The sequence below is a fragment of the Phodopus roborovskii genome, unplaced genomic scaffold (assembly GCF_943737965.1).
Source record: "Phodopus roborovskii unplaced genomic scaffold, PHOROB, whole genome shotgun sequence".
Lineage (NCBI taxonomy): Eukaryota > Metazoa > Chordata > Mammalia > Rodentia > Cricetidae > Phodopus > Phodopus roborovskii.
The window spans coordinates 3,577,087-3,589,327 of NW_026126442.1; the positions used below are offsets into that span (position 1 = coordinate 3,577,087).

A 12,241-nucleotide genomic window follows, 5' to 3' on the forward strand; every position below is an offset into this window, starting at 1 on the left:
TGCGGTGCCTGGCACATAGTAGGTGCTGTATATATTGAGTACACATATTATTATATTTGATCTACTAATCCCTTCTATCTAGTTACAATAATACCAGTTCATAGATAAGTTGAGACTGGCTAAGTTCTTGGCAGGCTCTATTAACTAATTTAGTGTGTGTGTGTGTGTGTGTGTGTGCATGCATTTGTGACACATGGCCTTATGCATGCCAGACAAGTCATTGGACTACAATGTGAGAACTCCTATTTATTTATTTTTTTTCTGAAACAAGGCTTCACTAAGTTGCTCAGATTGACTTTGAACTAGCTGTCTTCTTGCTACAGCTTCAAATAACTGGGGTTATAGGAGTGCACCATCATACCAACACACTCAGCTCTGGTGGAGTCTCTAATCTCCTTAGAACAGCCTGCCTCAGGGTTCTGAATCACAGTGCCCTGGGTCACTCCCCTCAGCTTCTGGGAGCTGCATTGGCAGAGGTGCACAGCACACACTGGATGTGAACATGCAGCAGTTGGACCTCTGCACTCATGGCTCTATGGGGTTTAAAATATTTTTTATCATTTCTTTACATGCATGTGCATGCATGTGCATGGGCCTTTTGTGTAGAGGTTGGCTCTAGTTGGTTCTCTCCTCCCATCTTATTTCTGCCATGCTGCATACTTGTATTCTCTAGGCTGGCTGTCCCTTGAACTTTCTGGCAATTCTCCTGCCTCCCATCTCCCAAGTAGGAGAGCTGCATTCAGCTTCTTCTTTTTTTTAATGATTTCTAGGGATAGAACTAGAAAACCCTGAACTCACTGGGTCTGTCACATTAGGCCCACTAAGGTGTTATCTGCTAGCTGCTGAGTCACCTGAATGTCCCAACTCACTGAAGGCTGAGGCAAGGGTCTCTGGTGCCCCTCCCCCTGCGTCACTCCCCTGAGCCTCTGCTCACACCATTCCCCCTTCCAGAGTCACCTTCTAAGAAACCTTTGCTCATGGGTACCAGGTACCAAGGCTGGGACAGTGGTTGTTTGACAGGCATTCTAAATCTGTGCCTGGGGAGAACTTGCCTGCTTCCCTTTGCCTTCTCCTAACCCTGCCCCAAGTGTGGAAGACTGCTCCTGCCAACTCGTTACACACAAGGGGACACTGAGCAGGGACACAACCAGTGGCCAGACACCACAGGCGATGAGCAACAATGACTAATTCGAAGATATTGACCAGGCCCAACTCCATGTTGGGGGGGATGGAGTACCAAGAGTAAAAATGGTAATGAGAGCATCTCTGTCCTAAAGGTGGAGAGCCAGGACATTGCTTTATGCCATCTACTGCTCTATTCCTATCTACTTGTCCCACCCTGTCTGGGGGTGGGGGTGGGGTGCTGAGACAACTCAGCCCCTAGGGCAAGGGTCTATAAGCTAGTCTGGAAGGGAGTTTGCCCCTCCCACACGGGTTGAGGAGTTTATCAGGTCCCCAGGCCCTTCCTTTGACCCAGTCCCTTTGTTCCCTGTGATAAGGCCTGCTGGTCCGGGGATGGGAGGGGTGGAGCATGGAGTCCCATCCCTGTTCTGGGTAGGAAGGTGAAGCTATGGGATCAGCCTAGAAAGCAATGGTCCCTGGGGAAGGGGCAGCAGCTGTGGGGCGAGCAAGGAACCTGACACTAGGGGTAGGCCCCAGGCCCCTGAGGGAGGTGCAGACTACTCCGGCAGCAGCCCAGATACTCTCTCAGGCTCAGGCCACCCTGTACCCCTTCTTCATCCCTGTTCTAGTTCAAGCAACTCACACACATCTGTTTCCCTTTTATTGTTTTGTTTTTTGAGACACTGTCTGGCTGTGTAGTTCAGGGTGTATCGGGACTGCTGGGACCTTAAGTGTGCTCCCCACACATGGCTACCCTTTTTTCTTCCTAGCATTAACCCTATGGGTGTGCCCACAAGCCTCACAGGCCAGGCCCATGCTCCCCTGCTGAATGGCATTGGAGTTCATTAACTTCTCTGTGCCCTGCCACTGGGCCAAGTGTTGCAGGACAAGCTGTTCTCAGCCTGCCTCCTCATTCGGGGCTGGAGGAGACAATGAGTCCCAGAACCCTAACCCTCCCAGGGTTATCAGAACACCGTGGCCCCAACAGCATCAGACAGCAAGCCCAGCCACACTGCTGGAACAAAGCTTGCTCAGGATTCTAAGGCATAGTAGCTTGGTAAGAAAGCCAGTCTGACCTCCTGAGGAGGAGCACGCTACTTGGGCAGAGCCCTCCTCTGGGGAGAAGTGAGGAAATGGAGAGGTAGAGAAGGGCAGAAGGGACTGTGTAATCTAGAGCCCAAGCCCACTGTCTGACCTGTCTTTGGGAGATCTGGACCCCACCTAGCTGCCTCCTTTAGGAGAGGCTGCTTACCGCCTTGGGCGCTTCCCTGCACCAGGCCACAGCCTCAAAATTCACTCTCCTGCGTGCTCCACAGGGCTGGGCTGCCTCTTCACCTGGGACCCACTGTAAGGCTACTGTGCCAGTCAGAGTACAGCCAGGGTCCCAAGACCCCCCCCCCACTCCTCCTTGTTCTCCCTCCCTATGGGAACTGTCGCAGGTGAGAGGCGGCAGGCAAGCCCCAGTGCGGGAGTGCTCACAGGTCAGGAGCTGGTGTGTGTGTGTGTGTGTGTGTGTGTGTGTGTGTGTGGGTGGGTGCCAGGCATGACAGACCTTCACACACCATGGCTCTCAGATGCCAACAGGGCCTGTACTGCAGTGGGTGTGTCTCCAGCCTTGACTTTGGGTGTCCTCTGTTGGCTGTAAACAGAAGGAAGGCATGAGGCTCCAGAAACAGTCCCCTGGAGCAGGGTGGCCTCAACACAGATCCAGGTAGCACTTGAGAGGGGCTACTGCCCAGACAGATGCCCTGGATATGCAGATCTTATATCTGGAGTTCCGCCAGTATGGTGACCAAGGCCCTGAGCCTGAGGGTGCCAGTGGGTGCAGTGCTGACACCTTAGCCTGCCCAGAGACACTGGTAAAAGAGAGTGTGCCCTAAAGGGAGAGCCATCAATCAAAGGGACATTGCTTTATGCCAACATGCCTCAGACAGGAAGATCAGAAGGTCAAGGCCAGGCTCAGTTACATAGTGAGTTTGAGGCCAGCCTGAGCTCCATGAAACCTGGTCTCAAAAGATCAAACCCAAACCAAACCGAAACAGTCATGCCTCAGAGAACACTCCAGGTGAGCCAGGGTGTTCTCTTGCCTTCCTACATGTTAAAGTGCTCAGTGGTATTGTGATACAGTCTGGCAAGGCTGGGAGACTAAGACCCAGAGAGGAGGGCCTTCTCCAGGGTCACACAGACCTCTGGTCCATGCCCGTAGCCTGTGCTCCTGACAGCAAAGTGAACAAAGGCTTTGGGGAACCGAGTGGCAGGTCAGCCATCGCCTTCTCCTTCATCCTCACTGACACAGCTCTCGGGCACTGCTCTGCCCCTGGATGCCTGTCTCTCCAAGTACTCGGCTTTTAGCAGTTCCAGCTCCCGCAGCTCGGCCTCCAGCCGCTCCTGGTGGATTGCCCGCAGCTGCCGCAGCTGCTTCATAGGAAAGGGGTTCATGTCATTGAAGGCGATGCTCATGAGCTTCCTGGGAAGAAGGTGTAGTTAGTCAGTGCAATGATTGCTGGTTCTGGGCCCATCCTGACACCCGTCCACCCTGGGATGGTGGCCCTGCCTTCTGGAGCTCACATTGGTGGGAGGGGGGATGAGCTGATGACCACTCCCATCCAGAGCTGAGGCTGGTGGGAGATCAATAGGCATCTGGCCCAGTAGGGAAGGGCTGCCCAGTTCCCTGGGGGAGGGGTATGGTAGTAGCTTAGCTTCAATGATAAGGACCAGTCCCAGGACAGTGGTGGGAGTGCGGGAGGAAGTGGCCAGGAGACTCCAAGTGGGAGAAACTAAGGGCAATATCGGTGGTGGGATTGGTTGTCCCACACCCTGGGTGTGGATGGCAGGGTGAAGGTGGGCTGGGAACCTTGAATGCTGTACAAGGACACAGACAGACTAAAGGTAGAATGGCCCTGGGGCTTCCTAAACTGGGGGCGGGGAGGGACAGGTTGGGGATGATGACAGGGAGGTGGGCAGCTCACCGGCTGTCACAGATGGTCTTGGTGAAGAAACGTAGGTATTGGTAGATCTCCAGGCTGTCCTGCAGCCGCAGGATCTCCTCCTCATTGTACTTGAAGATGGCCAGGGCATATCGGAACACCACCTGGAGCACATTGGGGGTTCAGGTGGGGTGCAGAAGCCCAGAAGTACTGTTCAAAAGCCCCGAGACTCCAGGAATGTGGGTTCCCAGCAGGCAGGGGTTGGGGGCTTTGGGGGGGGGTGTTGGAAGGGCTAGACGAGGTAAAGGGCTAGAAGAACCTAAAGAGAGCACAGCTTGAAGCATGGCTTTATGCCTGGTCCCTGAATACCCGCCCTCTGCAGGGCACATGGAAGCACTTCCCTGCTCGAGTCAAGGGGTCAGTCCCACTAGCAACCTTGCTGGTGGCAGCACCCCACCAAGATCTGGCAAGGTCATAGGCAAGGTTTGGACCAGATCCAACTTCAAAGGTGGGGCCACTGTGTCCTCTCATATTGCACAGAACACTTTACAGTTTAAGAAGCTGTGTTCTCAGGTGTCCCAAATGGCTCTGACAGGTGGCAGGCTTTCCATTCTGTGGGGCATGGCTGGGCAGCTGGCCCAGGCATACCCACCTTTGTCCCTTCATACAGGAAGGCATCCCAGACTTGCAAGAGGATGTCACTGATGAGCGAGTCGGCAAAGACCACGAGGAACCAGTTGAAGGTGATGAGAGAGAGGTCTATGTGGTGTTGCCTCAGGTGTGTGGTGAGTCGGGGCAGCTTCTCTGAGAGGAGGTCCCGGAGCACCCGCTGGTCCACCTGGAAGGCAGCACAGGCCTGTCACGTCTGCTGTCGTTCCCCCCCCCCACCTACAGACCCCATCAGTCTATATGCTCAGAGCCGCTGAGATGGGCCTACTTTGTACCAGGGACCGTGTGTGTGTGTGTGTGTGTGTGTGTGTGTGTGTGTGTGTGTGTGTGTGTGATAGTGACATCACCATGGCTTCCAATACAGGCAAAATACCCAGGTTGAGCAACAGGCCTTGGCATGTGCCCTTTCACTCAGCCAATGTTCCTGGCAGTTGGAGGAAACCAGTCTCATGCTCACAGGCACAGAAAACCAGGAGCATCTTTCCTCTAGGCTGCCTCTCTAGACCCATATTGGCCTGGGACAGATACTGGCGGGGAGAACAGTGACCTGCCATGTCAGAGAGCAGGAAGCTGAAGGCCACTGCTGCTAGTGACCTCTCCTGGCGGCTCTGGCTTATTTATTTCTGTGGATGTGCCAATTACCCAATCCCTGTAACAGCTCCCTCCTCCCCGGCAGAGTCCTGATCTGTGTCACCTGCTCCCCCTTGTCTAGGACCTGGCTGTGCCCCCTCCCCTCCATGCAAGTCTGTCTGGGCTTCAGTGTGAGTGCACAGGGCTGCCTTTCCTGTCAGTCAGAAGCATGGCAGCTGCAGAGACCATGGCCAGTCCAGAGCCAGGGAGTCACCAGATCTGTGATAAATCAGAGCCAAAAAAAACTGACTGCCTGTGACCCACACCAAGGTAGTCAGGGCAGGGGACAGGCTTCTTTCCTCTGCTGGAGACCAGGGACATGAGAAGGGAATCCAAGCTGCCTACCTCTTCTACGGTTCTGAATGTGGCAAATTCTCCATGACCAAAATAAAACCAAAGTAAGCTTGCTGCTGCTCAATGCATGTCCCTTCCAGGGACATTAAGATCCAGAGGTGAAATACACAATTACCTAAGGTACAGTTCTGACTCTAAGATTTCAGCAGGAAGTAGAAAGTGGATTGGAAGGGCCAGGCCCACCTTTGTCTGCTTCTTCTGGCATAAACCATGGCCACAGGATTAAGGGTGGTGCAGCCCTCTTAAAACCACTAGCTGACAAATCGGAGGATGGCAGAGTACGGGGCTGGGAGGAGCCTGACCACTGACAGCATCGAGAATGGAGTTCCGCTCTTAGGCCCTTCCTTTCTGTGAGGCCCAATGCAGTCTCTTCCCCAACCTTCTGAGTCCAAGCCAGCTCTCTCCCTGTCATCAAGGGCAGCCCAGGAGGAGGGATGGGTGTCACACATGACAGCGGGGCACAGAGGTGATGAGGGAGGCTGGGTGTGTCAGAGATGAGAAGCGCAAGGCAGAAGGCTGCCTCAGCAAGAATGGGGTGGGGGACTGGGACACGACACACACTTACAATTTTTAAGTCCACAGTGACCTTATTCCTAGTCTAGAGTAGGCCAGCCTGGGGTTCAGAGTGGTGGTATGCGGGGGGGGGGGTGTCACACAGCCAACGGCTTTGAACCCCGCTCTGCCTGATTCAGGGCAGCAGCACGCCCCAGGTTGTGGCATAACCACAAGCATGTGCAAAGACAGTGGCCATCACCCCAGCCCACTGCCTACCCCGCCGCCCTGTGGCCTCTCTCAGTTCTGGACTAGCAGATGGCAAGTGGCATGACTTTCTTTCTCCCCTCCCAGGAAGCAGCTCTTCCCGGTGGTATGGCATCGCCATTGGGCTAACACACCTGCTGGTGGGCAGGACTTCACAATCTTACAGGCCCTCAGCTCACAGGGAACCTCTAGAAGTCAGAGAGGGGTTATAGGCCCCTGGGTAGGACAGACGGAGGCCCAGGATCTGATGGCCTGAAGGAACCACTCTGGGGGATTGCCTGGAATGGCTGCCATGTCCTATCCTGTCCGAGATGCAGTCAGCTCACCTGAGATGCCATCAGTGTCTTGCTGTAGTACTCAGCCGGCAGTATGGTCTCTACAATGGCCACCAGGCACCAGAAGGCACTCTCCTCATCCTCTAGCACCAACAGGGCAATGGCTGCCAGCCTGCAGAAGAGGGAGAGGCCTGGAGTGACCCACAGTAGTTGCAGTGCTGAGCCCTAGCTGGCCTACCCCTACTCCCATACCAGGCTGGTAGTCATGGCACCTGGTATGAGACACTGTTTGGGGGAGGATGTCCAGGTTGACTTTCAGAGCAATGAGGACCAATACAGAACAGAGGCTCTGAGCCCAGGCTGCCTGGGTGCGAATTATGGCAAGAATTATTTACTGGGAGGCCTTGGGTAAACTACTTAACCTCTCTGAGCCTCAGCCTCCTTATAGTCAGCAGGGCTGGGTGAGGATCAACAGTCAGCCCTGGGGACAGTCAGCACATCTGGTGTCCAACCCAGTGTGTGGCATGCCGTCAGTGCTTAGTAAATAATGGCTATCTTCATCTTCATAATGGCAAGCTGAGAGTCTCTGCACCTGCCAGAGTGGCATGGTCCCAAGTGAGAGTGGACCTAATGCACCACTCACCAGCACAGCTCACGGCCTCCCTCCTATGCACCTTCACCCAGTTATACGGTCCTGCTGAGACCAGGATGGGACAGACGCAAGCCTAGAGCTGAGTGGGGACATCTTCCCCTAAGAAGCACTCTTCTTCCATTCCCTGAGGGACCACATCCAGGGTCAACCCCAGAACAATATCCCCAGCATGTCTTCCATGGGCCTGGTAAACACAAGGTCTCACATCCGGAGACACCACCCATTCCAGCCACTCTTGGAGACTTACAGTGCTCAGCTTTAGCAAAGCCTCAGGACATTCTGCAGCAACAAGCCCCTGGAAGACTGATGTAGGAGGATCATGGGATCCCCTGTAAACTTCAAGCTTTGATTGTTAGAAAAACTTCTGCTATTGTTGTTAGAGTCTGGATATATAGCTAGGCTGGCAATCCTTTGGCCTCAGTCCTCGGACGTTGGGATTACAGGTGTGAGTCAGCATCACCACAGCCTGCATTGAAGAGCCCTTTGAGAGCCGGGTGTTTATACTTCTTGGGGTTCTTAATGGATGGGATTCGTGACCTCCATTTTCTTTTGAGGTTCATGACTTTTAGAACCAGGGCTGATTCTCACAAAGTGGGGGAGGTCCTTTCTCCTCTCCCAGTTGGTTGGAAGGGGCTGTTCCCTGCTCAGCCTTACATGTTTATACAAACCCTCCTGAGTCTGAGCTGAGTGCATGGAGAGGAAAACAGCCGCAGGTCTCCTGGGACCAGGATGCTCTGCCCTATCTGAGCTGGGGGAGGGGACTCAAGAATAGAAAATGCCCCATGTATTAACAGCCACACCATCAACGCCCAGGGCAGACATAGGTAATTGATCATGTGATCATGGAACTTTTTGCTACTGAGCCTAGACACTATCCCTAGAAATTCCTTCAAACGGGTCTCTAGGCAGCTTCTTCTCATGAGTCACTTCTGGTCAAGGCAAGATGGGGAATCAGAACTCAGAAGGCAAAAATGACCATCACATAAGATCATATTGGCAAAGGGGACAGAATCCAGGACCCCAAAGTCCAGCCTGTTGCTATCTACCCTAGCCCTCCTGTTCCCCCAAAGCCCAAGAATGTCTTCAGAGACTGCTGTCAGTACTGGTTTAGATTTCTGCATACATAAGGCCAGTTATAGGAGCCTAGTCCGCACAAGGGTTCACCACTACTCAGGGGCAACGGGGGGAGGGGGAGAGGATACCAACCAAGGGGGCCTGCAAAGTCATGTGCAGATGGGGGAGAACTGCGTTTAACTCCAATTATTTTGAGTTAATGGGAAATGGATTAAAGTGCCTGTTCTAAGTTGGTAAAGATATTTTCATATTATTTATTACCTCAGGAACAGGCTGGATGGATTTTGTTGCATGCAGTTCTAAGATTGACCACTAGATGGTGAAATAGACAGTCATAAGGAGCATGCAGCTGCAAAACACACCTCTCTTGAGAGTCAGGCAGGCTCAGTTACACATAGCTTTCTATTTAAAGCAATAATATAAATTTTTGTGTGAATACCAGTTATGTGTACTTGCGCATCAATTTAAATAAAGGCATCATAGAGAGACATATTGAAAGCCACCAGCCCTTTTTGTTTTACTCGTCCCTGTGGCCTTCTGTGCTCACGTGGCCTCCTTCACCAGGGCATTTTTCTCCTGAGGCTGTGACTTTAAGTTCCTCCCATCATGAGTCCTTTCCTTGGTCCTTAACCCTTAACCACTGGCCAACCTCTGAAGTCCAGTCCAGAACCCCTGTGTGGATAAGTCCCCCTGGTCTCCCAAAGGGACACATGGATCAGCTAATCCAGGGCCAGGGGCTGCAGGGCTGCCGTGCATAGTGAAATTCTGGACAGCTTCCTCAGTGTCTCAGGTCTCAGTTGGAAAATGGTGCCCATTCCCACCTGCAGGGTCACAGATAAAACCTACCACTCTCCTGATACCAGAGTTTCTGATCCCTCACAGCCTTCCCTCCCCATTTTTTTTTTTTTTTTGTTTGTTTTGTTTTTGGTGTGGGGAGGGCGATAGGAATTGAATCCAGGGCCTTGTACATGCTGGGCAACCATTCTATCATTGAGTTATACCCTCAAGCAATTTTTTTTCCCCACCCGGAGACAAGGTACTCACTAAATAATGCAGTCCTACAGGCATTGAATTTGTGATTTTCCTATTTCAGTCTCTGGAGTAACTAAGATTATACAAGACCCATCTTCCTAACTTCTCCTCTATTCACTTATTTATTTTCAAGAATTTATTAGCATTTGCTGTTTTACTTGTTAAGAGGGTGTCAGATCCTCTGGAGCTGTAGTTATGGGTGGTTGCAAATCACCATGTTGGTGTTGGGAACCAAATCCTTATCCTCTGGAGGAACAGCAAAGCGCTCTTAACTACCAAACTACCTATCCTAGCTAGTGTGTTATCAGATTGACACAAGCCAGTCATTTGGGAAAGGGAATTTCAAATGAGAAAATTCCCTCGTGAGACTGGCTTTCCAGCAAGCCCGTGGGGTGTTGTCTTAATCAGTGTTTGGTGTGTGTGTGTGTGTGTGTGTGTGTGTGTGTGTGTGTGCCCAGTCTACTGTGGGTGGTGCCATCCCCAGGGTTGGTAGTCCTGGTTGCTATAATAAAGCGCACAGAGCAAGCCATGGGATCAAGCCAGTTAACTGGTGTTTCTCCATGGCTTCTGTATCAGTTCCTGCCTTGAGTTCCTGCCCTGACCTCCCTGGACGATGAACTACTGGGACTAAAAGGAATAAACTCTCCACGGACCCCACCCCAAGCTGCGTTTGGTCATGGCGTTTTATCACAGCAATAGAAACACTAAGACACCATCTTTCTAGTTCCTCTTAAGCTTTTAAAATTACGTTTGTTATGTGTGTACATGGATGTGTGTTGGGCACGTGCTGAATGTGTGGAGGCTAGAGGGCAACTGATGGGGGCCGATTCTCTCCCTCTGCCATTGTGTCCCATCCTGGGGCTCAGCTCATCAAGCACAGCAGCCAACTCCTTCACCTTCGGCCTTCTTGCCAGCCCCTTCACAGCTATTCCTAAAGAAGCTTCCCATGTGTCCCTTCTGGAGTCTGATGCACTGGGAAAGAAAGTCTTGCTGGGCTAGGGATGAGTGGGCAGGTTGTCTACAGCCATCATCTGCCCCAGGCGGAGCAGCAATACATCCTGACAGTCTTGCTGAGGGGTATGGACTGAGCTACATGACTTCTGGGAGTTTAACTCACAAATCCCAGAAATAACATACACACGCTCAATTTCACTCACATTTAGACTAGAGATAGCAATACGGAAAATCTCTGCCCTTGGGACCCACTGACATCTGAGCGAGGACATTTTGAGCCTGATTCTCTGCTAAATAAATGTCACACATCACCTTCTCTGAAGGGAGAGTAGACAGCTTATGTAAATTTAGCACAGGGATATGTGTGCTTCAACTAAATTGAGTCAAACTTGCTTTGGGAAATATATGTGACTATGCAACTTCTATGGCAATAACCAGGGTACTCATGAGAGTCCCCAGTATTGGAGGGGACAGACACCTCTACCAACTGAGTGGTTCCAACCTCAACCTGATCCCTTTCCCTCTGCTGAGTGGAGCCAAGCAGACGATAATCCAGGCTGGGCCACTCACATTCCACTTTTGGAACTTCAAGCCTGGATATGAGGGATCAAGGGTGGGAAGGGAGGGGCGAGGTAGGGAGGCTCAAGGGCTGAGGTCTCTACTTAGGCAGCCCTGATGGAACCTACAAGGCCAAAGAATGAGTGGAGAGACTGCCCCACTGAGAGGAGGAGGAAGGGGTAAAGGGGGAGGCCAGAGCCTGTGTGGCAGCAGAGGGGTGGGGAGCAGCCCCAAGGGGAGAGGGTGCAGGAAGAATGCAGGCATACAAACTCCTATTCCTCTGGTCCCCCCTGGGCGGGGGGCTTCATTTGAGCACACGATTTTGACTTAGCCTGTCTGACCCCATGTAAAGCTGGGCTGGCTACAGAGAGCCACTCCTGAGAGGTCCATGAGTAGAACCTCCCTAGATCAAGCCAGAGCACACAGGACGAGGACCTGAATGAATCCCAGCTTGTCTCAGCCATGAACATGCCCTCTCTTTGCCTGTCAGGGCAGAGGGCCTCCTGGACCCTGAGATGCAAGCCAGACAGTGCCGGGAAGAGAAGGCTGTGTTCTTGTCCTGTTTCTCACCTGTTCAGGCCTTGGCAGTAGCCGATGGCGGGGTTCTGCCAGGAGAAGGCCAGGAGCACTCGGCGGAGCTTGTCGGGGAAGCTGGAGGTGGGGCAGGTGAAGTGCTTGTTGGTAGGGAAGGTCCGGTTGAGGTCCAGCTCGATCTGGCGGGCAGCAGGGTGCTGGCATGTCTGGCCACGGGCCAGAAGCTCCTGGTAGCAGCCTGGAGAGTGCAGGTGCTGGACACGGCGGTGGACCAGCCACCTCCACACGCGTGGCCGGTGCTCACGGGGCACACCTGCCCGCAGCAGCTGCTTGAGTTCGGCTGAGGGTGCAAGCTCAGTCAGGGCAGCCCAGCGTTCCCGTAGTGGACGCTGCACAGTGTCGAGGGCCAGCAGGTGGTGGGAGCGCACCTCCAGGGCCTGGATCTTGGCCAGCAGTTTCAGGTCTTCTACCTCATAGTCTGGCACCGTCAGGAAGCCGTAATCATCATACTCACTGCTGGCAAAAGGGCCACATCAGATGGGCTTCTGCCCTGGCTGCACTGAGATCCCTCCAGGGCCCAGCCTCAGCTTATCTGAGCAGTTGGGAGAACTGTTCTGCTTCCTGAAGATGTGGGAGATCCCCTCATAAACTAGAGGGGCCTATGTGCCGCCCAGGAGAGATACAGTTAATGACTGCAATTC

The 12,241-nt window shown here is 52.9% G+C and overlaps 1 protein-coding gene across 1 annotated transcript in view; it reads right to left on the minus strand.

Annotated features, from left to right (window-relative positions):
• Positions 1-3,017: 3,017 nt before the first annotated feature.
• Tbc1d2 (TBC1 domain family member 2) overlaps positions 3,018-12,241 on the minus strand; it is a 44,755-nt gene continuing 35,531 nt past the window's right edge. The window contains exons 9-13 of the mRNA XM_051187750.1: positions 11,577-12,056; positions 6,788-6,908; positions 4,702-4,887; positions 4,092-4,213; positions 3,018-3,589 (exon numbers count right to left, since the gene is read on the minus strand). Coding sequence (XP_051043707.1) covers positions 3,382-3,589; positions 4,092-4,213; positions 4,702-4,887; positions 6,788-6,908; positions 11,577-12,056 — 1,117 coding nt within the window. The 3' untranslated portion in view covers positions 3,018-3,381. The remainder of the gene's footprint in view (positions 3,590-4,091; positions 4,214-4,701; positions 4,888-6,787; positions 6,909-11,576; positions 12,057-12,241) is intronic.